At 43.3% G+C, this 26,176-nt stretch overlaps 1 protein-coding gene across 1 annotated transcript in view; it reads left to right on the top strand.

Moving 5' to 3' along the window:
• Positions 1-15,349, top strand: part of LOC118831698 (Grid2 interacting protein) — a 152,215-nt gene extending 136,866 nt beyond the window's left edge. Inside the window, 4 exon segments of the mRNA XM_036739121.1 lie at positions 12,006-12,135; positions 12,298-12,416; positions 13,166-13,330; positions 15,278-15,349. Coding sequence (XP_036595016.1) covers positions 12,006-12,135; positions 12,298-12,416; positions 13,166-13,330; positions 15,278-15,349 — 486 coding nt within the window.
• Positions 15,350-26,176: the final 10,827 nt, after the last annotated feature.

The raw sequence follows: 26,176 nt of genomic DNA, 5'->3' as shown, positions 1-26,176 counted from the left end.
CCCTAGGCTCTGGAAATGCCCCACTACAAATAGCCAGGAATGTTCCTTACTTAGCCTATGTACCATGGTAGAGGGGGGTGCTGGACCTAGAGTCTAGAGTTCTGGGACAAAGTTATTTCCTGCCTCAGATTTACTAATGTCAGAGAAAAAATACATATATATATATGTACATACATATATATATATATATATATGTACATACATATATACACACACACACACACATTAAATGCTGTACTCTTCTTTAGGCAAAAGTCTGCTAGGAGCAATTTCATTTTGTTGTTAATCGAAATCCAAGCATTTCTAACCTAGAGGGAAAAATGCCTAAACTGGTATTGTCCTTGGACATCTCTCTACCCCAAGACAATTTGAGGTAACATTTATAGGAATCTTGAATAAGGGAAAGATAATATATTAAAATAGAGTTCAGGGCTAACATTCCAGAACACTTTTTCAGTCGTTCAGTCATGTCCAACTCTTCATGACCCCATGGACCACAGCGTGCCAGGCCCTTCTATCCTCCACTTTCTCTCAAAGTCCATTCAAGTTCATGTTCATTGTTTCCATGGCACCATCTCTCCATCTCAACCTCTCCCATCCCCTTTTCCTTTTGCCTTCAATCTTTCCCGATGTCAGGGTCTTTTTCAATGAGTCCTGTCTTCTCATTATGTGGTCAGAATACTTAAGCTTCAGCTTCAGTATTTGACCTTCCAATGACTAGTCTGAATTAATTCTTTGAATATTGATTGATCTGACCTCCTTGCTGTCCAAGGGACTCTCAAAAGTCTTCTCCAGCTCCACAATTTGAATGCATCGGTCTTTGGTGCTCAGCTCTCCTTATAGTATATAGAGACCTTACTTTTGTTCTAGCCACTTTCCTGAAAAAAATATTATATTTTTTAACGTTTTCAGTTGAACTAACAAAACAGGTTTTAATATGCTTCCATGTTAGCAATGTGACCTTGGGCAAGTCACTAACTTTCCTTTGCCTCTGTTTCCTCATCTGTAAAACCAGAAAAGAGGTTGGCCTATGAGGTTCCTTCTAGTTGTGAATCTATCACTGTGTAAAAAAATTTTCACCTCAGACATTACCTGCATGACCCTGGACAAGTCGCTTACCTCTCTCTGCTTCAGTTTCCTCACCTACAAAATGAAAAGCCTTGATTTGATGACTCCTAAGTACCCTTCTAGTTTTGAATCAATGGAGGGGAAAAATCGGGGAACCTTAGCCCCTAGGCTGCCGCTCCCAGCCCCATCCTGCACTTCCAGGAAGCCTCTGCTCTGGTTTTTAATCAATGATACTCCCATGCCATTCCTTCTGAATTCCTAACTCCCCAGCTAACTTCAGAGCAGGGGCCCAGAAGGGCTGATGCAATCATTCCCTACTTCCTGGGAGCTGACCCCACCCGTTGAGGCCCAAGGAAGTGTTCCATTCTCTCCCACCTCTGGCCATTCTGCATTTTCCCCTGGCATGTTATTACTGAATCTTTGCACACTGCAGCACAAGGTTTATGTGTAAGCCATTCAGTGATCTGCTTTACTTTTCTTCCTCTCAGCAAACTGGTGGGATCAAATCCTAGCCTATAAGAGCATTTCAATGCTGACTCTGAGAAAAGGTTTTTAAAAACCTCGAGATTTCCCTTAGGGATGCCGTGAGCATTTCTAAGTGAGTCTGAGTGTGGAGAGCTGATAAACTCTTGAGTACAAACTGAAGTATAAATTTCTCACTTTTTAAATTTTTTCTGCCTTTTTTGGCAACGTGGCTAATATGGAAAAATGTTTTGCGTGATTTCACGTATATAACGGGTATCATATTGCTTGCCTTCTCAAAGTGGGTGGGGAAGGGGCAGGATGGAGAGAATTTGGAGCTCAGTTTTTTAATGTTAAAAATAAACTTAAAAACGAAAACAAATGAGCCTGAGTGAAAGAAGTTCCATAGTCAAGAGAGCCTAAGATCATAGAACTAGAGCTTGAAGAAACTTTTGAGGTCATATAGCCCAGCCCTTTACAAATGAAGAAACTAAGGCCCAGAGAGGTAGGGATAGACCAAGACCTCATAGGAAGTGGTCAAATCCCCATGCTCCAACTTCAGATCCAGCCATCTATCCAGCCCTATGCCACCTCAGTTCCTATTCTGAAAGCCAGCTCTTTTTTTGTTTCAACCTGATGCCAGTGGCTTCTGGTTCTCAGGTTTTTACCCATTTCTCGAAAATGGGCAGATATAAAGCGATGTTCAGTTTCTTAGAATATGGAAGCTTGTGAATCCACTGAAAAATTAACAGCATTTAAAAGTGATTATATGAAAATGAGTATGTTTTGTTTGAATAAGCTGCTATTTTTACATCTTACAGAGCTATCTTATTAGCGAATATAAATAACCTTAACCAGTAACTTTAGATCTGTAAAAAGGACAAAAATAAATCTAAGTACTGCATATAATTCAATTTTCCCCCAACCTTTAATTTTCCCTCTGATAACTTCAAAACTTCCAGAGCTTTTCTATCTATGTATCTCCTGTCAGCTTGGGCTCTGGCTTGTCCTTAGTTGCTGTAAGCATGGTCACTGTCATGGAAAGAGCCTTGACCTAGCTTCTAATCTCAATTCAGCCACTGACTGAGTCCTTGGGTAACCTTGGGCAAGTAATTTTCTTTCTTGTGAGTGAGTGTCAGTATCCTCATCTTTATAGTGTGACTTTGGACTAAATAATGTCAAAGGTCCTTCTGTCCCAGATCCAATTTTCTAAGGCCCCTCCCTGCTTGGATAGATAGTCAGTGTTCTAAGGTCTCTTTAGCTCTGATAATCTGTCGTTTGTGTCATGAAGATACTCACCACTGAGCTTTCTTCCCCAGTGATGAGAGATGAACTAAGTCTTGGAAGATCAGATACACTAGCTTTCAGAACCTAGCTTATATAATATACCATCACACTCAAGTCCCCTCTTGAGTGTTTTCTGTACTCCTTGACTCCGGAACACCACGGACCTGACCACGGATTACATGAGACACTTGGGAGAAAACAGACAAAACATGAGCTTCTGAATACCTTTTCTGCAGAGATAGCAGTCAAAGCCACAGTCAGTGCACTGAGTGAGACAGGAAGGAAAACCCAAACCACCACAGTAACACCAGCCTAAGGTACTTGGAGCCCAGCCTGGAAGTTCCCCATTTTTCCGTATATTACACTGAATTTTACCAAAGATGAGGTGATCTGCTAAGAATATACAAACTTCTGAAGGCAGAGCAAAACTAAATAATTGTTCTTTTCCTGATTCAGGTATGAGTGGAGCCTCTAAAGGTCATTTACAGCACTCAGTTCCAGCTGTTGCACACAGAAAGATCCCTTCCAGCTTTGGCATCCTGTGCTCTAAGGTCCCTCCCAGGTCTGATAGTCTGTGTTCCAAGGTCCCTTTCAGTTCTGATAGACTGTTGTAGGTATCTAGCATTCTGTGATAATAGTGTAATAGCACTGTATTCCAACAATGATTTCACAACCTCTGTTTACACAGGCATCATCTCTGTTATTTCTGTCCATGGTCCCTTGGTTGTGAGGCCAAGCAGATCACGTGTCAATCCCTCATGACAGCTACCATCATATACCCTCTGAATCTTTGCTCCTCCAGGTGAAGCTTCATATGGCACAGTCTCTATTTCCCTTAGTACATTGGCCTCACTTCTCTGAATCCATTCTGGCCTTTCTATGTCATTCTTTAAAATGGGGTGCACAGAGCTGAACCTTGTACTCCAGATGTGGCTAACCAAGCAGACCGCAGCAGAATGGCCTCTTCTCTGGTTCAGGACACCCCAGCTTTCTTAATGCAGCCATGGATTGCATTAGCCTTATCCAGGGTGTGCTGGTAAATATGGAACAACCTGCTGTCCAGGAAAAAAAAATATTCACAGGATGAGTCTTTAAGTTCAATCTTTTTTTAAAAAATACATACATATATAATATTTTACTTTTTCCCAAGTTACATGTTAAAACAATTTTTTTAAGTTTTGAGTTCCAAATTCTATCCCTTCCTCTTTCTCCTTCCCCCTCCCTGAGATGATAAGCTATCAGATATGGGTTATACATGTGCAATCAAATAAAACATTTCCATATTAGTTATTTTGTACAAGAAGACTCAAAAAAAAAGAAAGTGAGAAATAACATGCTTCAGTCTGTATTCAGACAATATCAGCTCTTTCCCTGGAGGTGGAGAGTATGCTTCATCATTAGTCCTTTGGGATTGTCTTGGATCATTGTATTGCTGAGAATACCTAAGCCATTCACAGTTCATTGTACAATATTGCTGTTACTGTGTGCAGTGTTTTCTTGGTTCTGCTTACTTTGCCTCAGTTTGTGTGAGTCTTTCCAGGTTCCTCTGAAATCATCCTGCTTGTCATTTCTTATAGCACAATAATATTCCATCACAGTCACACACCACAGCTCGTTCAGCCATTTCCCAATTGATGAGCATCCCTTTGATTTCTAATTCTTAGCCACCACAAAAAGAGCTGTTTAACTTCCATCTTAATGATCTGCTTTATTAGCATTCTTCTCCATCACTTTCTTAAGTCTAGACAATCAACAAAATAATAAATTGCACCATTTGCTGATTTCGGAGGTATAAATGCTCACACTGAAAATTTAACAACCGGCTTTTTGTGAGCACCCTCCCATTGTCACACTCTTGACTCGTTTTGAGTTTTCAATCCACTAAATCCACCAGATCTACAGAAAGTGTTCAGCTATTTCTCTCCCATGCTGTATTTGTGAGGCTGAGTTTAAAAAAAAACCCATGTAGCACTTTCCATGTATTTCTATTAAATTCTGTCTCACTAGATAATGGCCATCATTTCAGCTTTTGAGACCTTTTTGGATCCTTTTTACCGTCATTCAGTATGCCAGTTATTCTCCCTTGCCTTCTATTACCTGCTAGAGGATGACAAGCAGACCACTTACACCTTCCTCCTCATCACTGATGCTTCCCTGGCTCCCTCTCTAACTTGGAGGGTGATCCTAGCTCAAGGCTTTCATCGCAGAGATTCTGGCTCTGCCCAGTCACCCTCCATGTGCCTAGAAGTCCTTATTGGTCTGTGTCTATAAAGTTCAACTTGAGTTGGGCCTGAGCTGGGCAAGAGGCCCAGTGAAGCAAAGGGCCTGTATCTGGAGGCTAAATACCTGAAGAATACCCTAAATACCTCTGAGGATAAGGAAGAGAGGTCAGAATTCCCTGCTTTGGAGCCTCCCTAGGGTTATGCTTTCCAAAGTCTCTTCCCTTCACTAAAAAAGGACAACTTAGGAAAAAGACATAGCTACTGTATCTATGATGAACATATGAAAGAACTTGGTGCTGGCAGATAATTCAACAATAAAAACAGATGTGGTTTTATCAATAGACATGACCCTAAAGAAGGTGCATTACCATCTGCCTTGCTCTTGCAACTGAAGGACCCCTGAGTCTAGGACCCCTAGGTCCATTTGCCCTACAGCTAGAACGTCCTAAATGAATTGTCTCCCTCTGTTAGAGAAGGGAGTCAGTCCCAGCTTTTGAAGAGCTCATATTCTGTCTGAATCCACAGCACCCAGGGGTATGGCACATAGGAAGGAAGTGCTTAATAAATGCTTTTTCATTTATTCGTTCATTCACTCATTGCTTCAGACACCTGCCTCCAAGTTGATATCAGCACATTTCAGTATTACTGTTTGGTCTGGTCATTCAAACATTTCTGAATCCATTTAACTTTCCTATCCTTTACCTCACATCTCCCCTTATTTTCTACAAGGAAAGTATGAGATATTTCATTAAATACATTGCTGAAATCTAGATATACTATGTCCACAGCATTTCATGGATATATCATTCCAGTAATCCCATCAAAAAAGGCAGTGAGGTTAATCTGGTATGTGACCTGTTCTTAATGAAGTGTACTTCATTAGAATTACTTATTGGCTTTCAGTGCTCCAAAGTTCCCTTCTTTTCCACCAGCTCCTCCTTATTCATCAGTAAGGTCCAGAAGAGGAATTTTCCTTGCCACTTCCTTTACCTTTCCAAGTACAGAATTATCATTAAAGCAAGCCAAGAATGTTTCAGGGCTCTGCTTTTGGCAGAGAAAGAGCTCTATCAGATATCCAGATAGGTGAAGTCTCTTACCGTTATTGTATTATCTCTGGCCCATATCCGTGATGTTTCCTGAATGCCTCATCTATTTCCTGCTGTACAGGTGGTCTGTAGTATAAGCTTCATAACCTATAACAACATTACAGCTAGGTAATGCAGTGGATATAGTGTTACACTTAGAGTTAGGAAAACCTAAGTTGAAATCCTTCCTCAGATATATGCTGTCTGCGGGACCCGGGGCAGGTCCCCGAACATCTTTCAGCCTCAATTTCCTCATCTTTAAATTGTGGATAATAATAGCACCTAACTCTTTGGGTGATTGTGAAAACTGGAGTGCTTCTGTGAAGCACTTTGCAAACCTTAAAGCGCTAGATAGGTGCTAGCTATTGCTACTGTCATACCGTTCCATTTATTTTCACTCAAATGCCTTCTATTTCCTCCATTTCTTGTTTTTCGGTTCCCTTGTAAGAATTGGTCTTCTTCATATACACTGCTACTATACCAATATTTTTATGCTGTTCCTTTTTGATAAATTATATGCTTCCCTGGTCACATTCCAGCTGTGAATCCTAATTCCACTCCACCAAGTTTCAGCGATACCTATGATGTCCAGTCTGCCTCTTTATATTCATATTGGTAGTTGAGTTGGTTATTACTCACATTTGTGCATTTTTGTATAAATAACTGAGACCAGGAGATTAATTGCTGGCTTTTTCCCCCTGGACGTGATCACTTCCTCCTCTAAATTCCTATAACACTTTGTACCTTTCATGCACTTACCAAATTCAATTTTTTGTCAACGTTATTTATGTACACATCTTATCTCCACCATGCAGTAAGTGAAGAGCAAGGGTCATATCTGTATTTGTATTGCCCACAGTACATTGCACATAAGTCAACTAATAAATGTTCTTTTAAATGAATGAATTACATCTAGTTTCTGAGGCGTTGGGGGATTCTCAGTCCATCTTAGAGATCTCTCTCCATTCTCATTCTTATCTGTTTAAGGACTTGTACTTCCTAAACCCCACGTTTTTTATCTCCAGGGCAGTCGTTCCTCCCAAATAGGAGTTAGGTGTCATCATAGGAGTGGGCTCCGGACAATGAGTCGTTTATTCATTAACTTATTACCTTGGCAAATAAAAGAACATATAGCTGTCTTTGCAGTATGTGTTGCAGTATGTGCAGTGAGTTAACTATTAACAATTGACAGTGAACAATTAAGCACTTCCTATGTGCTAAATGCTAGGGGTACAAAGGAAGGCAAAAAACAGCCCCTTCCCTCAAGGATCTCCCAGTCTAATGCGGGGGAGATAACATGCAAACAGCTGAGCACAGACAAGGTGGATATATGAGAAATAGGAGATATTCAGCCGAGAAAAAGCACCGGCATAAGGCATTAGACATCAGGGTACCCACCCCAGCATCTTTTCTCTACGTCTGAGGAACAAGGGTAGTACCCTTCCCCCATCCTCTCTGTGTATTTAAGTCTAATCCATCCTTCAAAGACCAATTTCTATCTCTTTCAAGAAGCTTCACCTCCGTAGATCCTTTCCATTCTCTCAAATCCTACAGCTTGCAGAGCTGAAAAAAGCTGCGTTGGACTCTTCACGACCCCGTTTGGGGTTTTCTTGGCAAAGATACTGGAGTAGTTTGCCGTTTCCTTCTCCACATCATTTTATGGATGAGGAAACTGAGGCAAACAGGTTAAGTGACTGGCCTAGGGTCATACAGCTAGGAAGCATCTGAGGCCAGATTTGGACTCATGAAGATGAGTCTTCCTGATTTTGGTCCCACAACCTTATCCACTGTGTCACCTAGGTGCCCAAATCCTGTGGTATTCATAATCCATACCATGCCACTTAGTACTTGGTTACAGTCTTGTGTCATTATTACATGTGTATTAGTCTTGTCCTCCCAGCTAGACTGAGGGCAGTGCCTTAGTCTTCCCCTGTTGTATCTCCCACTACCAGTCAAAGGATTGAGCACAACGGATGTACTCAAGTAATTTGCTTAGGTAGCTAGAAGCAGATGGTGGAGGGATAGATGGATGCATAAAGAGATGAGTTGCAGAGAGAAGGAGAAATTATATGGCGGGAGGGGAGAGTTTGAAGGAAGTTTTTTGGGCTTCAGGAAAGATTTTGAACTGCTGCCTAGAGAAAAGAGCCAGGAGGTCAATGAGACTGAAGCAGGAACCCTGTCTTTGCCTTGTGACTGTGACTGGTCCAAAATACCCTATTTCTGGCTTCTCTCAGCAGCTCAGGTGTGTGGAACAGCCTTCTATGGTCTGTGTTAGAACTTGTTCTGGGGAGTAGGCTGGATCTTGCTCCCTGTGCTGCCTTCTATGCTCAGTGTCTGTTAAATGAAAATAGATAGAATTGACATAAAGAGTAATCTGAGCCCCTAGAGAGAAGCTAAAGTTGACCTTCTGTAGATAAAATACAGGACCCAGAGATCTGGATGATAAGCAATGTGTAGGGAGAAAACAAGAAGAGCTGGGTCAATTGAGTAAACTCTGAAGGACTGGGGGACCAGGAAAGAACTGCTTCTCAGAGAATCGGGAGATCAGCTTGACTTGAGCCAGGATTCCTTGGGCCTGGGGAACTAGGTAAGATACATTTATCTGAGGAGTAAGGAGCATTAAAAAAGCTCCCTGGTAGGCCTGGGAATAGAAGGAAGAGAAGTGGAAAAGAGAGTACTGATACCTCAGGGAGTTGAGAAAAGATGAGCCTAAGCCAAGAATGGGCTGGTCTTACGTAACTGAGCAATATAGCCCCCAGAGTATCCCGAAGTGAAATCTCTTACATCCCCAGCTGGGCCCAGATCGATTCTGTGTCTGTCCTCTCTTCATTAGATTACAAACCTCTAGATATTATGTGCCCTGCTCACGTTTCACACGCATGGCAAAGCAACTTTTATTGCACTACCACTGATTACTCCCCATTAGGAAGGAGATGATTCTTGGCTATGTGTCTAAGGCCATAATTTTAGGTAAAAGACCAAAGTTTGGGGCAATATATGGACAGTTGATGCCCTCCATAATCTGGCCTCTTTCTGTCCTTCAAGCCTTCTTTACCTTACTCCCTTCCACATACACTTTGATCCAGCAACACTGGCTTCCTTGGTGTTCTTCATACAAGATGCTCCATCTCTCTCTTGGCTCTGGGCATTTTCTTCAAACATTTCCATGCCTGGAATGTTCTTCCTCCCTATCTCTCCCTCTGGGCCTTCAAGCTTCCTTCAAGTCCCAGCTAAAATCCTACGTTCTGGACGCCCTATCCCCCATCTTTAATCTTAGCACCTTTCCTCTGTTGATTATCTCCAATTCAGCCTGTCTATATTTTTTTTGCACATAGTTGTTTGCAAGTTGCCTTTCTCCATTAGAATGTGAGCTCCCTAAGGACAGGAACCTTTCTTTGTATCCTTTGCCTTTCTTCTTATATCCCCAGCACTACCCAACTAGCAGAAGAAGGGTTTTAAAGTCCTTATTTAGGGGCACAGAAAAACTTCTGTGGGGATGAGAGAGGTGTCAGCTAAGGAGGCTGTGCTCATACAGCAGGTTCTTAATAAATGTTGAATGAATGAATGAATGAATGGGGGCACTGAGATAAAGATATCAATAGACGACCAGTGCTTCCTGGTGGTGAGGTCCAAGGTGCTGTAGAAGTAGAGAGAACGGATTTTACCTCTTCCATGGGGCATTCCCTGACCACTCCAGATCCGAATCACCAATCATTTACATTTTTATTATTGTGGTCTTTAATTATCTCTTTAGGCCTTTACCTGTTTGTTTCAAATGCCAAAGTTTTATCTCCTCAACTAAATTGTAAACTTCTTAAGGGAGGAGTCTATAATCTCTTCTCTAATATTGCTTCCATTACTTAGCACAAGGCTAGTGGGCACTGGACCCAAACCTGCTTAATTGGATTGCTACCATGTCTGTAAGTCTCCACGTGAATATCAAAATTACTCAGGATGAAGTCAGAAGTCAGGAAGAGATATGAGAGGTTGACCGGTCAGACCTCAGATGGAATAGATGGAAGGCAGGACAGCTGGGAGGCAGTATGACATAATGAAAAGATACTGGCTTTGGAGGTCAGACCTTCTGGATTTGATGTCACTTAATGCCTTTGTGACCTTGCACAAGTTATTTGATGTCTCTGGGCCTGTTTCCTCATTTGAGTTCTGGGAGGTTGGGGCTAGATGGCCTCCAAGGACCCTTCCAGTTCTAAACCCATGGTCCCATGACTTGGATTTACTGCAAGATGTTAAAATCATATGGGAAGCCAAACCAGAGTTTCCAAGAATGCCCACACCCCCTAAGGGGAATCAGGACCAGATATTGGTCCTGATGGACTTCTAAAAATATTCTGTAGAGAATATAAATAGCCTCTCTGATCTCTCAAGGGCCGCATGCCTGCTGTAAGAATTCTTGAGCCCTAATCCTCAAGGATGACCCCATCGCCAAAGTCTATTACAGAAACTTCAGAACTGGCTGCTAGGGACCAAGGGATATCTGGGATAAACTTGGGACTTACCCTTATAAGGCTAGGCCTGATTGTAATAACCCTTGAAGGTTAACTGGAAAGATAAAGATGGTTCAAAGGTGTTGTCAAGACTCTTGGCAGTAAAGTATAACAGTGAGGAGCTTAATAAAGTCAGAGGTAAACATGGAAGAGAAGGCCAGAGGATAGTAGGAATAAGACCAAAATTATTGATGTATTTTGTGTTTCTGTCACATTCATTTCCCAGTACATCCTACCTCCTAACCCTCTATATAGCAAGAATAAAACATTTAAAAAAGCAGTTAGTCAAGTTTAGCAGTATACGCAACGTTCCACATGCATCATTGTCCATCTTGGCAAAGAGGAGGAGGAAGTGCAATCTCGTCTCTCATCCTCGGGTCCAGCCTGATCATTATAATGACACAGTGTTCACAGCTGATTTTGGTTGTGCTTTCCATTTTCTTGTTATGGCCATTGTATAGATTATTTTCCTGGTTGTATTTACATCACTTTCCACAGTTCTTGGAGGTCTTGCCCTGCCTCATGCCTCCTTCATAATTATGGGATTTTTTATAGCACAGTAATATTCCATCACATTCTTGTACCATAATTTGTTTAGGCAACCCCCAATCAATAGGCATTTATTTTTGTTTCTAATTCTTTGCCATTCTGAGGCTACATGGATAAAGGGCTGGCCATGGAAATAGAAAGACTTGAGTTCAAGCCAAGCCTCTAATGTGTATATTGCCTTTGTGATTCTGACCCAACTCTCAAGGACCTAGGCAACTCTCTAAGACTTTAACTTAGGGGATAGGTGCATATCTGCATTGTTAAAGAGAGTTTTCTCTTCTGGGAGTTCCCCATACCAGTAAAATCACAGGTCTTGTCCTTGTTCCATCCTACTTTTGCAACTATAAAAAGTGCTGCTATAAATTCTTTGGTGTGTGGTGCATCTTTCTTTCTAGCTTCGACCTCCTTAGAGTATATGCCTAGCTGTAGGAGGATCACTGGGTCAAGGAATAGGGATATTTTAGTCACTTTCTTAACCTAATTCCAAATTGCTTTCCAGAATAGTTGGACCAATTCAGAGCTCCACAAACAAGGCGTTAGTCACAGTCAGGGTCAGGTTTCTGGACTGAGCAGGAGGTAGAATGGAGAGATTAGGAAGAGATTCAGGGTGAAGGGCAGTTTTTTCCCAGAGCAAACAGAAGAAGCACCAAGAAGAAATGTGTGTCTGCATGTGCCCTCATGTTTACATTGGAAGGACAAAAGTCTGGGGTTTAGAGGACCAGGAAACACTTGAGTAATCATCCTGATATACTGCGTGCCCCCTGCCTTCCACCTGATCTCCAGCTGCCTGGAGAAGCTCGCTCCCGATTTATTTTGTCCTTTTCCAGCTGAACTCAACTAAAACAGTAGATGGGAAATCCACCTTCCTACACATTCTTGCCAAATCACTGAGCCAACACTTCCCTGAACTCCTGGGATTTGCCAAGGACCTTCCCACTGTGCCCCTTGCTGCCAAAGGTAAGACAAACACCAAGGTGGGTGGATGGGGCTGAGGTGGATCTGAGGTGGGGGTAGGCCACATCCCCGGATATTCAGAGCAAGTTGCTGGTGAGGGTGGGGAGGTTGGACATGACTCTCTGGGAGGCCTCTTCTTACCTACCCATCTCTATCCTTCCCCAGTGAACCAGAGGATGTTAACTACCGACCTCACTGACCTGCACATCACCATCAGCGAGATCCAGACGGCTTGCCAGAAAATGCCTGCCACCAGCGATGACAAGTTTGCTGTGGTCATGACTGTATCCTCCCAGAAAAGGGCCTGCCATCCCCTGGGCCCGGACAGCCTGTGGCCGGCCGGGACTGGGCTGTCCTCAACCCAGAGAGCTGGCCCTGCATACGAACCCCAGAGGTGGACAACTACATGGGTCTTTACTGCACTTCTTAATCATACTTTTTATTTTATCGAACTTTTTATATAGCTCATGTGAAGATGATAGTTCAAATGTTACAGCTTTCATTTTACAAAGGAGAACACTGAGAGAATTGATGTGGCCTGCTGATAGTTATAGAGAACAGCTCTGCTCTTTCCATTATAGCTCGTATGTTCCAAAGGGGAGGGAAGGAGGGAAGAAGGGAAGAAGAGAGAAGGAGAGGGAGGAAGGGAGGGAGGGAGGAAGAGAGAGAGAGTTTTTTTCAATCATGCTCACATGCTTCACATACATGTGAAGAATTAAATACCCTAGAACTTTGGAACCCGTCCATACCAGGCTGTAGCGGGTTCCTGAGTAGGAAGGAGACGTGATGAAAGTGTATTCCAGATACTTGGGAATAATTATTCTAGCAGCAGAGACTGAGCAGGAAGGACCTTGTAATGGGAATGCCAGCATGGAGGCCATTACGTATGTGCAGGCTATTTCCAGACCCTGCTTACCCAAAGAAAATCTCACCTTCTGGATTCAGCATGAAAATTCTCATTGGCAAGAAAGTTTCTTTTGCTGTGTTGTCTTTGGGGCCTTGGTGTTTGTTTCTCTTAATCCTGATCCCACAGTCCTTCCTGGAGATGGCCCAGCCTGCTGTGCGGGCTCTCGATACCCTTCAGCACAAGGCGATGGAGGAGTTTAGCAGGGTGCTGTCATTTTTTGGCGAAGACTCCAAAGTCACCACTTCTGAAGCCTTTTTTGGCATCTTTGCAGAGTTTATGAGCAAGTTCGAGGTAAGGTGTGGGTCATAGATCAGTGCTACTAGGCAATGAATGAAGATCACTGCTTTTTGCATCAGGGGATCTGGTCTTGAATTTCAGCTCCAGTACTACCTGTGGGCCAATCACTTACTATCTGTGCGATGTAATGATTAAAAAGGTTCTAGAGATATAGTTTCTGGGTAATTTCATCATTTTATTAATAAGGCCAGCAGGTTATTAATAAATCACCTCTGATTGGTTAACACAATGGGAGGTGAGCCATCTTGGGGTACGTGAGTTAGGTCACTCAAATCTTGGTCAAAGAGACATCAATTCCCATATTACCTGTCTTGATAACAGGGAGAATCAACATTTTCCCAGACCTGTCTGATCAAACACAATGAGCAGGAAGACACCCATGAGTCCAAACTTAAAATTTCTTTTACTGTCTTATTAGATCTTGGCCTGGGGAGATCTCTAAGAGAAATTCCCCTCACTGGTTGGTTTCTGGATGAGAAAGTAGAAAAGGGTCCTACTTTGGTCCTAATACCTTGGTCCTAATGCAATAATTAGTTATTAAATATAAAAGAAATATTCATTTCTCACAGTGACTTTGGACCAGTCACTTATTACTTGTATGACCTTGGGCCACTCAACTTCTCTAGATTCCAGTTTTTTTTTAATCCATAAAATAAAAGCTTTGGAGTAGGTAAACTCTAAGGTCTGTTTCATCACGAATCTACAATCCTTGACAAATTACAAGAATGGGGGAAATGCCCCAAAGATGAAGTTCCACAGTGCTCTTCCCACCATCAGGCACGTGACTGATCAGGGTCTAGTCCTGCAAGAAAAGGGGAGGTTCATGAGTGGGTGGGTATCAGACTAATAATGTGGACAAGCCAAGATCAAGACTTGAGTAGAAGAGCCACGGAGCTGAAAAGGCTAGAGACAGGAAGTGAATGTCGTCCCCCCACCCGAGACAGAGCTAGACCTCAGTTCATTCTTGCTACCTGACAAGGATTACCAAGAAAGGCTAGTCTCTGATTTGTGGCCTGAGAAGCAATAGGTAACATTTCCACAGCAAGGCCCATAGAACAGTGCCTTCAGAGGGGTCAGTGTGAAGTCCTGGTCCTCGACATGGATGGGCTGGATTGAGTCCACAAAAACTCCAGTGTGCCTGTACTCAGCACTACCCGTGTGGGGACAATTACTCATCACAGAATCTTAGAAGATCATAGAACCTTAGAATGTTGAAGCTAATGAAGATGATGTCAGAAATTGGAGTGGAGATAAGGAAGGTGGATCAGAGCTGGAATAGACCTTAGAACTCAAGGGGACCACAGGACCAAAAAAATCTAGTGCCAGAACTGGAAAGGTCTTTAGATGGATGTAGAACATTAGAGCTGGAACGGGCTTTGCAATACAGAACATTAGAAATGAAAGGGACTTTAGACACAATCTAGTCCAACCTCCTTCTGCAGATGAGGAAACTGAGTCCAGAGGGGGGCTATGACTTGCCCCATTGATACGGTGAGTCAGCCACGACTAGATCACAGGCCACTTGACTCTCAACCCAACATGCTTTACCACCGACTCAGTAATACCCAACGATGGGCGCGTAGCGCATTATCGCCTGCGGAGTGCTTTAGGTCTGTCATCTCGTTTAACCCTCACAAGCTCCCTTTGAACTAGGTGCTCATAGTGTCCTTATTTTACAGATGAGGCTAAGAGAAATTAAGTGACCCACTCAAGGTCACACAGATAGTGTCTGCATCAGGATTTGAATCTCGGTCTTCCTTAGTCCAAGTCCATTTCTCTCCATTACACCACATTGCCTCTTAGTCATCTCTATGTCCCTCTTAGCACGTGGCTTATAATAGGTGCGCAGTAAATGCTTGTGTAGTAAGCACATATTCCTTGGGACAAATCCCTTGCCCTGGGCACAAAGACTACCTGATTTGTGTTTTTTTTTCCTTCTAGCGGGCATTCAGTGACGTGCAGGTGTGTGAGAGCCAGCGTAGCTCAGGAATGGCCTCGCCCCTGGCCTGGTAGTCTCCAGAGAGTTCCTCACCAGGGTACCTGTTTGCCAACGGAATGCAACCAAGGTTTCCTCCACGGAATGGTCACCCTGCTGCTGTTGCATATCTACCCAGTTCAGAAAACAGGCCTCAAATAGTGGTCATTGTTATCTTTATTGAAGGTAAATACGAGTATGGGTGGCCCCTGCACCCTGCAGCAGATCTAAGACTCCACTTCTGAGAAGCACCTGTGTTTGACTGTAGACATCCTATGCCTTCATATGTTAGACCACAGGCCTTTCTTTAAGCAGGTCTCTGCTCCCTTCTTCTCCCTACCTTAGTCACAGGCTGTGTGTTGTTCCATTTCAAAGTACTATGTGTTGGGAAGCAATTGGTTTGATCTGTCTCTCTCGTGTCTCAGCTTCTCAAAAGGGCTGGAGAGACCACAGACTTCCCTTCTGTGGATATAACTTCAACTCCTCCCCAGGCATCTCTTCCAGAGGAGACAAGCGTGTCTGTCTGTCTGTCTGTCTATCTACCTACCTGCTTTCTTTCTGCTCTCCCCAAGAGAAAATGGCATGGAGAGGACAATGTGAGCTGCCATCCCTTTGGCTTTTAGCAGGCAAGGAGTTCTCAGCTTTTGCTGGTGGAGTATCCTGAAAGACCTAGAAAAAAAGAGCCCCCATAGGCCGAAACAATGAGCATGCCCTGCCCTGGGACCATCACTGTTGCTGTCCCCAAAGGTCTGCCAAGCCAAAGCAAGCCCTTTGCCCAATGCCTCCAAATAAGACTGTGGCTTCAGCTACCTCAGACCAGGCCTGCTCTGCAATGTCCCAGCTATATCTGCCATCACTGTGTTGTGTTGCTTCCTAGGGAATTCCTCTGATTCTGGATCTCTCCTTTCCCATATCCTCCAAGACCAGGGGCTTGTAGACACCTAAGGTTTTATTTGTACATCTTGCGTGGGGTGGGGAGGAGGGCAGGGGAAGAGCATCTTTAGATCTCTTTCCATGCTAAACTCCACTTCATCCCGTTAGCCTTCCCATTCATCACTGACTCTGAGGGCTTTGTCTGCCAACAAGTTGTCATATAGAAAGAGCGATTAGACTTGCTTAACTTGGCCCCAGAAGATGGGACTAGGATCAATGGGTGGAAATTATAGGTCAGCACATTCTTGCTCGATACAAGAAGAGCTCCCGATAATTGGAATAGTCCCGCAATGAAGCAGACTGCCCACTGGAGGCCTTCCAGCAGAGTGTGGGTGATGACTCCTCAGGGTTGTCCTAGATGGTGTTTGTGCTTAGTGGAGAGGCATTAGATTGGATGATGTCTAAAGTCTCTTCCAACACTAAGGGTTTTTGATCAGTCAAGTAGGGAACACTGGTCCTAGATTCTAATCATCTTTCCCATCGCCCATCTGACCAAAAGGCCCCCTGCCAGTTTCTGCTAAAGAAGCATTACAAATAACCATGAACTCGTTTGCCCTGGCTTCCCAAGGAGCCATTTACTCAGTGAGGATCATAAGTCCTTACTCAATAAGTAAATCTCATTTTTCTCTGCTTGCCTTCTGTGGAGAGAGAGGAAGAGTCCAGTTTGGGATGGATTGGAGATCCATGTTTTCATTTGCAACACTGTGCTTTTAAAGGGTCCTAGACTTTTGGAATCAGAGGACCTGGGTTTGAATCCTGGATCTGATGCTTACTATGATCTCGGGCAAGTTACTTAACCTCTTTGGGTCTCAGTTTCCCAAATCATAAAATGAAGGGGTTGGACTAGATGGCCTTTAAATCCACGATTCTATCACTAAATCCATGATTCTGTGATCCCCTACTGGTGTGTTATTTGTACAGAGATACCTATGACTGTCTGATCCATCTTGGTTTTTAAGAATTTTGTTTTTTGCTCTTCTCTCTAGAAAGCCTATAAATCTTAGTTTCTGTAACTAAGTGCCAGTTTTCTCCTGCTTTGTACTAAGTGGTTTTCATACCCCTTTGCCCTTGGTTTTCTTGGAGTCTGGGGATCAAAGGACACACAGACACTCTCCATGAAACTGCTACATCAGGTATCATCACAATCATGTTTCAGTGTTTGTCAGTCACATATGGAAAGAATGGAGGGTACCACCGCCAGTGGAAAGGGCTGAACACAGACTCAGTTCCTTGTTGTAACCTAACAGAAGAGCAAGATACACATTTTTTTGGATTTTTAACAGATGGTGTTTCAATTTGAAAACTTTCAAGGGTCCTTGACTTCTGAGCTGGGGTTTGGTTATTGGTGTGTAGTCCACAGCTGTTTCCCCACCCCAATCCCCCATCTTCTTTATCTCGGTTTCCCAGACTCACATGTTGTACCTCCCCAATAAAGTTGCTGGCTTTCGCCTACTTCCCGTTGTCAATATCCGCTGGGATAACTAGGGTGGGAACGGGTTTGGTTCACCCTCTTGAGGCCTGCCCAAAGGAGGCAAAACATTGTGTCATCAATGGGAGGTGCTCCATGAAGCTCTGACACATCTCACTGCCCACCAGGCTGCACTCCCATCAAAACAGGTACAACCTTGGACCAGCTAGTGCTCACCTAGGGATTCAGACATATCCTTCCACTGAGGATACATTGATACAAGACATCCCAGAAGTCTTGGTGCAGTTGTAATAACTTCAGAAGTATAAATGCCACAAACTTACAAAGAGCAAGGCGAATTATTTAACTTCTAAAGGTATTGATATGTTTCTTATTAAGGTTCAGCATAAACACCAGCTTTAGCGATACATCACTCTAGTCGATTTTTGAACTTTGTAAAAACTTTTATCAGCTGTTCCTCAGTGAGTAAAAAGATTATATTTATAATTCTAGCCTCAGGATCATCCAAAGGCAAGGTTTTGATGCATACATGACAATTTTGATGTGACCCCATAAGAAAAAGTCTAATGGAGATAAATCAGGTGACCAAGGTGGCCAAGAAAGAGAACCTTCTCTGCTGATCCACTGGCTTGAGAAAGTGTCATCCAGGAACTGTCACACACTTAATGCATAATGACCCTCTTATTGGTGCATAATGACTGTCTCATTAAGATTAAGAATAAGTGTAAAAGTCATTTAAATAATTAAACTTTCAAATGGTTTTTTTGGAAGTTTGTAGCATTTATACTATTGAAGTTAGTAAAACCTAAAACTACACTGAGGCTTCTGGGGCATCCCACATATCACTTGAAGATCCACAAACTGCTTTACGTGCTTTTTCCTCTCTCTGCCTCACAACGACCCTACAAGGTAGGCACTACCACTGTTATCATGCCCATTTTGCAAATGAAGAAACTGAGGCTCAGACTATTTGAGGATTGCCCATACCCATATTGCTAGTGAGCATCAGAGGTGAGATTTGAACCCGAGTTGTCCAATGTCTGGTAATGATACTCATTTTCCCACGCTGCCTCCCACGAGCAACAGAACAGAAACAGGACTTGTCTAACCATCTTGACTGCTCTGGAAAAGAGGAAATGGAGGCTCGTTTTTACCTAAAAGGAGTATTGCGGATGAGGGAGAATGAAGCTGTGCTCAGGATGGAGACTTCAAAGACTGAACAGTAGCATTGTGGGGCCTCAGTTTCCCTCTTAGTAGAATGAGGGATTCGGACTAGATGATCTCTTCCATTTCTCCAGTTCAGTCTTCTGGGCAGCGTGACCACTGGAGAGAGCCAGGAGGTAGAGGTTTAAATCCTAGCTCTGATGCTTATTAGTCTATCCTGATTACCCATGAAAAGTCACTTTAGGTTTCAGTGAGTAAGTGATTGAATGAATGAATGAAAGCATTTCTCATATGCTTTTTGACATTATTGAAGTCTTGGGAAAACAGCTATAAAATGCAAGCCAATACCTTACATTCTAATAGGGCAAGACATCAAGTAGAGGGGAATGGTGGGCAGGAAGGGAGCCTCCATTATTTCTGCCACAGTTCCCAGACAGAAAAACTAGAGGAATATGAAATTTTTACAACCATTCCTTCTCTTACTCCCAGTTTGATTTCCATAGCCCTCCTACTGCCTCCCTCCCGCTTCCCCTCTCCTACTATCCCTCCCCTCCCCCATACTGATAGCACTAAGTTCTCTCCTACCCTTCCTTTTGGCTCAGTTTTATAATGTCCAGGACTGATTCGCTCCCACTTGGGATATCAATATCAAATCGTCAGTATCAGATCAATGGGTCAGTGGGAATGGAAGACAGTGACGTCAGTGCCTTGCCAAGAGAGCTACAGGGTTGTTGTGAGAAAAAGCCAACACAGAGGTACTACTACCACTACTGTTACTACTAGGATTACTACTGCCACCACCACCACCGCTATTACTACTACTACTTCTGCTTACTACTGCTCCCTTGGACGAGAAGCAATGTGGTACCAGATAAAATTCTAGCCTTGGAATCAGGAAAGACCTGAGAACAAATCCCGCCTGTGACACTGAGTGACCATAGATAAATTGCTTAACCTCTTTGAGTCTCGAGTATCCTCTAAGACTTATTTACCAAGTTAAAAATGGGTTGTAATCAGTGATGGAGTCATAGGAAACCACAGATCCTTGACATGATGAGGTATTCCCCTGAGATGTTCCTACCTTTTTGCCCCACCTCCTCGCCAGTGCCTACCACAAACAGCTGAAGAGAATGGCCCTGATTGCACCATTACTCCTGCCTGGGTACTTACTTAAGGCAATCAGATAATGGGATAGGGTATCTACAACCATTCTATAGCCACTCAAGAGTTGAGTGTGGAGAGGAGAGAGTGCCAGAGAGAGATTATAAGTGGGAGTGGGAGGGGCAGGGCCACTGAGTTGTATTTCCTGTTTCACGGGGATCGAATAAGAATCTGCACAGGATAGAAAAGTGTCCAGGTGTGATCTGTGTTGGTGGAAGGAGAACTTGTGCTGATAAAACCATGGCTCCATTAAGGTAAGTCATGGCTGTGGTGACTATGGGGACTTCAGTGACAGGAGGGAGAGGGGCATCACTAGAATTTCTTCTGAGCCCTTGCACTGTAGGCATCCATCAGACTTGGAATAAACAGTGATGAGATGGCTGCAGTCAGATCCATTCTTGAGCTGCCTTCTGGAGTATATACCAGGTGAGTTTATTCCTATCTATAATGCACAGAAAAGGGTGGCTGATGATGGGCATCCTGTCTCTAGCCCTTGGTAGCTGTGGGACTCTGGGCTGATTACTTCCTCTCTCAGGCCTCAGTTGCCTTACCTGTAAAAATGAGGAATTTGGATCCCTTCAGTCTTTTTCAATTCTGAGTCCTAGGATTCTGATATACAAAACAGTAGTTGCTCAGGAAAGACCAGAAGTTGCTGGTAGCATAAGAAATTATTACCTACATGGTATAATTTTCTATTTTTCATTTATTTATTTTAAGTATTTTTAAAAATTTTATTAATGCATTTCCTCATGAGAGGAAGAGTGGTATTGTAGATAGCTGACCTCAGAACCAGGAAGACTTGGGTGCAAATCCTGCCTCTGACACATGCTGGCTGTCATTTAGGTCATTTGACCTCTCGGTGCTTTAGACAACTCTGCAAGACAGTAAGTTGGAGCAAAGGCTCTGGTGGAGGGCATTTGATCACCTGCTACATCACCAGCACCAGTAGAACTAGTTTTGTTGCCTGGGGTTTTCTCTGTCAATTAAATTAGTCCTAACCTTTGTCTTGACACAACAGATACTTCCCAACAAGCCCCTGTTGGGTAGTTCATCCCAATTCATTTCAGTCCAACAAGCATTTATTAAGCACCTCCTGTCTGCAATGTGTTCTTCCACAAAGAGAAAATTTAAAGGAGTGCCCTGCTCTCAAGAAGCTTCCGTTATATTGGGGAGAAACAACATGGAAACAGATAAATAACACAGATGCAATAATTTGAGAAAGGCTAAAGCAAGTATAGCTAAGAGAATCAAGAAAGGCTTCTGTAGGAGGCGGCGTGCAGCTAAGTGTTGGAGACAGCTAAGAGAGAAGACAGCTAAGAGAGAAAAGTCGCTAAAGAGGGAGTACATGGCCAGGTTTGTGCTTCAGGGAGATTATTTTTGATAATTGTATGGAGGATGACTTCAGGGGAGGGTATGGAATCAGGGAATCCAGTTAGGAGGCTGATACAATAGTAGAGGGAAAGGTCACCATGGGAAGGGGTGGTTGCCTCAGTGCAGAGAAGGGGATGAGCAATAAATACATTGCAGAGGCAGCATCAGCTAGACTTGGTGACAGATTAGAAATAGGGGAGGAGGAGATGGAGGAAAAGAAGAGTTGAGGATGATGCAAAGGTTATCAATCTGGGTGACTGGGTGGTGGCAGCCTTGGCACCAGCAAGGTTGTTTGGAGGAAGGGTGTTGTTAGTGGTGGCGGCTTTAGTGGTGCTGGTGGCTTTAATGGTGGTGGTGGAGTGACGGGAAATAATGAATTCTTTTCCAGATAGATTGAGTTTGATACCCAACAGGTGATGCCAAGCTGGAGCTCAGGAGATTAGAGTGCAATCATAAAGCTCTGGGAGTGATTTATAAAGACTCAGTGAGACCATATTTATTGTTAAGTGTATATCGTGTGTCTATACTGTGCTAAATGTTTGGCATACAAAGACTAAAATGAAAATAACCCCTTCCTTCAAGGAGTTAACATTTTTATTTGGGGAAAACAACATGTCCAGAGAGACAGCTAGGTACTAAAGTGGATAGAGCACTGGCCCTAGAGACATGAAGGCCTGAGTTCAAATCCATCCTCCTACATTTACTACTCGGGTGACCTTGCAGAAGTCACTTAGCCTGCCTCAGTTTCTTCAATAGCACCTGTTTCCCCACGTTGTTGCAGGGATAAAACGAGGTATTTGTAAAAGCACTTTATAAAAGTTAAAGTTCTTTGTAAGTAAAAAACAAAGTAACTTCCAGAGGAAGAGGTTAGTGACAACTAGTATGAGGAGGATAAGAATTTTTGTAGGAAGTGGGATTTGGGTTGAACCTTGAAAGAAGCCACAGGTTCTACGAGGCAGAGGCATGAATGGAGTGCATTCTAGGCTATTGCCTTTGCAAGGAGACAGACACAATTGAGAGATGCAGCGTTGCTGAGAATGGCAAGCAGAATAGGTTGGCTGGAACATTGAAGGACTGTGAAGGACAGGAATGAACAATAGGCTCCAGGAGGCAGGATGGAGCTGCTTTGTGAAGCACTTTCAATGCCAAGTAGAAGGGTTTGTATTTTATCAGAGCCTGAGTACCCAGAAGTGGAGTCCGTGGTTGGAGGGAAGGAAGGAGAAGGAAACGGAGGAGGAGCAGATGACAGTGATTGGACAGCAAGTACCAGGGTGAGGAGGTGACTAGTTAGAGTGGAAGATGACTCAGAGGCTCCAAACCTGGGTGACTAGAAGGCTGATGATCCTCTCCAAAATCCTCAGGGAGGTTAGGAGCAAAGGAATAGGGGTTAATGTTGAAGGAAACAGATGTAGAGTTGGAGGGAAGAGGGAAGTTAGGACAGATGACTTCAATTTTCTCCATCAAAGTGTGGGAAGTCTTCTGTTGAGAGGAAGAAAAGACAGAGCCATGTAGGCAGTTTGAGGAAAGAAGAACAAGTTTGAAATAAGTGCAATGGGGAGTGGGATAGCGAATCAATCAGGACCGATTTGAATTTATAAGATAGACCAGGGCTGTCCAAAATGCGACCTGCGGCCCGCCCACAGTGCGATTTATGGGGCGGGCCTACAAGCACAGAAATTTACATAAATGCTTTAGTAAATGAAGCCGAGCTATGGCAGAGCTCTCACTAAAATGGCAAATCAAAATATATTGTCTACTGTTTCAATAAAAACCTAAGGTTGGACAGCTCTGGGATAGATGGATGGAGGATAGATGGACGGAGGTTGGATTTATGATGGACGGAGGTTGGATTTATGATGGACGGAGGTTAGATTTATGATGGACGGAGGCTAGATTTATGATGGACGGAGGACAGATGGAGGATAGTTGACAGTATGATGATGGTATAGATAGATATTATAGGATATATATTCCCCAATAAATTTTCAAAGGCAATTTTCAAAGGAAGAAATCCAAGCTACCAGCAACCAGATTTTTTAAAATGCACTAAGAATTAGGAAATTGTAAATTAAAGTGACTCTTAGGTTAGACTACGAAGTCCTTGAGAGCAGAAACTGGGTGGGTTTTTTTGTTTTGTTTTGTTGCCTTTCTTTGTCTCTCTAGCCCTTGGCACAGTGCCTGGCACACAGTAGGCACTTAACAAATGCTTGTTGACTTAATTTGACTAAATGTCCTTATGAGGGCATGGCTGGCATAGGCATGAGTGGCTCAGAGTGAGATAGTGAGTTCCCTGTCACTAGAGATGTTCAAGAAGAGCCTGAATGACTTCTTGTTGGGGATGCTAAAGAGGTGATTCACCTGTTAGGTAGGAGTCTAGATTACATGATCCCCTCAATAGGGTTATTGTCAGAGAAACAGGCAGCACCATGGCCAGCAAGGCTGGCAAAGCTAAGATGACCTGTCTGGGTCAGCAGCCCTAGTAGCAGATAGCGGCTGGGCTTCACTATCCTTCACTATCAGGGTAGGGATGGGCAGTCACCATTACTGGACTCTCTACCCTGACAGCTTTTCATATGAAAGGGATTCTGAAACTGGGGCCTACGAACTTTTTTAAAGAATATTTTCATTTGTTTTCATTGTGATCCTTTATGTCTTATGCATTAAAAACATTATTCTGAGAAGGATCCTTAGGCTTTAGCAGACTGCTCCATGACACACAAAAAGTTTATGAACCCCTGCCCTATGGATCTCCTAAAAACCCTCCAAAATTTTTGTTGCCTTACCTCCTGTCTATGGGGCATTTTAAGAGTTGAAGTGGAACTGTCTTCTTCTTTATTATGAAATCCCTTTTCTATTTAAAGAGGAAAGGTGGCTAGCATTAATGAGGCTGATCACTTTTGTGTTTATTACAGAGTGAGAAATAAGATGAGGTGAGGGGCACTGTATGGGTTTTCCTGAGGAACATTTTCCCCGTATAACTTGGTGTGTCTTCATGCCTTTTCCCTGCTGCTCTCCCTATCAGGGAAAGTGTATATTTGTCTGGTGTCAACCCTGTTGTCTGGTATCCTATGGCAGCGCTTTGTTCTGTCCTTGGGTGGTGAACGGTTCATGTTGTGTAAAGTCCTGGGCCTGTTATGAAAAGGCCTTTCAGTAAAACAACTTCAGCTGCATCTCTGGTTTCATGATTGTTTTGTTTTGATGCCTTGCCCTACAACCCTAAGGATAGTTTTAAGAACCCAGATGTAACCCCTTCTAACTCTAAAATTCTGCAATAAAGTATAATGGAGAAAGGCCTAAAATATTCAGTTAACTTCTCCATCTTACCAGAATTCTTCCCCAAAACCAACTATGCCCCAGAGTGTAGACAGGCTGTGACAGGTGAGCCTCAGTGAGGGCTTGCTGGAGATAATTAAATCAGTCACGTCCCCAATTCCCAGCTTGCTGGTATGGAAGGAAAAATTACCCAGCAACAATCTATTCTTGCATTTTAGCCAAATATGGCAGAGACATTAGCTATTATTACATGTACAAGCATCTGCTTGGAGATACACCCTGATTGTCACTTCATCCTGCTTAGCCACAAGAGACTTCCCCTCCTCCTACAGCAAGCATCTCCCAACTCACTTTTTATAGTAACTATAAAGCAAAAGATGAAATTCCACACCAATGCTAAATCAAAAGTCCATCATCTCAGTTAGGGATTTTAGAGTTACTGAACAATACTTTGGTACGAGTATTTTGTACGTTAGTCCTTGGAGAAGAATTTGTCCAAAGCATCCCTCCTCCAAAGTTACCCATAATCTATTAATTCCAAACTTGTCAAGTCAGCAAACATTTATTACGCACCTGCCATGTGCCAGATACTGGTGCTGAGTGCTGGGAATCCAAGATAAGTTTTAAAAAAAAACCAGTCCAGGATCTCAAGGAGTTTACTGTCTAATGGGAGAGACAATATGTGAAGAATTATGTACACATGTAACATGGGAGACCCTAGCCTCACTTTCTCAGGGCCGGGTCTGTTCCATTTTACTCCCCCGACAGGGTTTTCTGGTGCCCTGACAGGGTTGGGGAGTCTCTGATATTCTGCCATTGGTTCAAGCCCCTGTCGGTTAGGTTCACTTTTTAGGGATCTAAACTAGCATTCTAATTCTACTTAATCACTTTCCAAAAGATTGGCTTGTACAAAGGAATATTTGCTTGAAAGTTATAGTAAGAACAAGCATATGAACATTTCTCCCTAGCACCTTGGGGGCACACTTCCTCCCTCACCACTTCAGTCTGGCTGTGGAGAGGAGGGCAGAGACTCAGCGTAACTCAGTTCCTCCATGGCATTAGTTCCACTAAGTTCAAGTCCAAAGCCCCACTAGGCTAACATCCCAACCCTTGCTTCTTAGGACTTCCCTGCTGACTGACTACGACATTTGAACTGGATTCTTGGACTCTGGGATAAGATAGCTCTAGTTCCCAGTTCAGAGACTCCCCTCCCTGCACCTGAAACTGAAAAGGAAAAATGAGATAGGTCAAATCCTCAAGCCTTTTTCTCAAGGTAACATGGCCTAAGGGAGAAGGGAGGTGGTCAATAGGTTTTCCTGCCTTACCACACCAGCTGCAAATGGAGTCCTTCACCCTCAGATATGAGTACAGGAAAAGGGCCATACTATGTAGGACAGTCTAGTTTTGAAAATACAGACAGTTCTGACCATGCAGCTAATGGGAAAGACTGCCTCCAAGCACATGGCAGGCCAATGAAAAATATCCATGCATGAGCCAAAGGGTGCCTTTGAGCCATTCTCTACATATCTTATGT

Source organism: Trichosurus vulpecula, chromosome 9 (assembly GCF_011100635.1).
Source record: "Trichosurus vulpecula isolate mTriVul1 chromosome 9, mTriVul1.pri, whole genome shotgun sequence".
Taxonomy (NCBI): Eukaryota; Metazoa; Chordata; class Mammalia; order Diprotodontia; family Phalangeridae; genus Trichosurus; species Trichosurus vulpecula.
The sequence above is the reverse complement of the archived record's forward strand: the minus strand, read 5'-3'. Positions and strand labels throughout refer to the sequence as shown.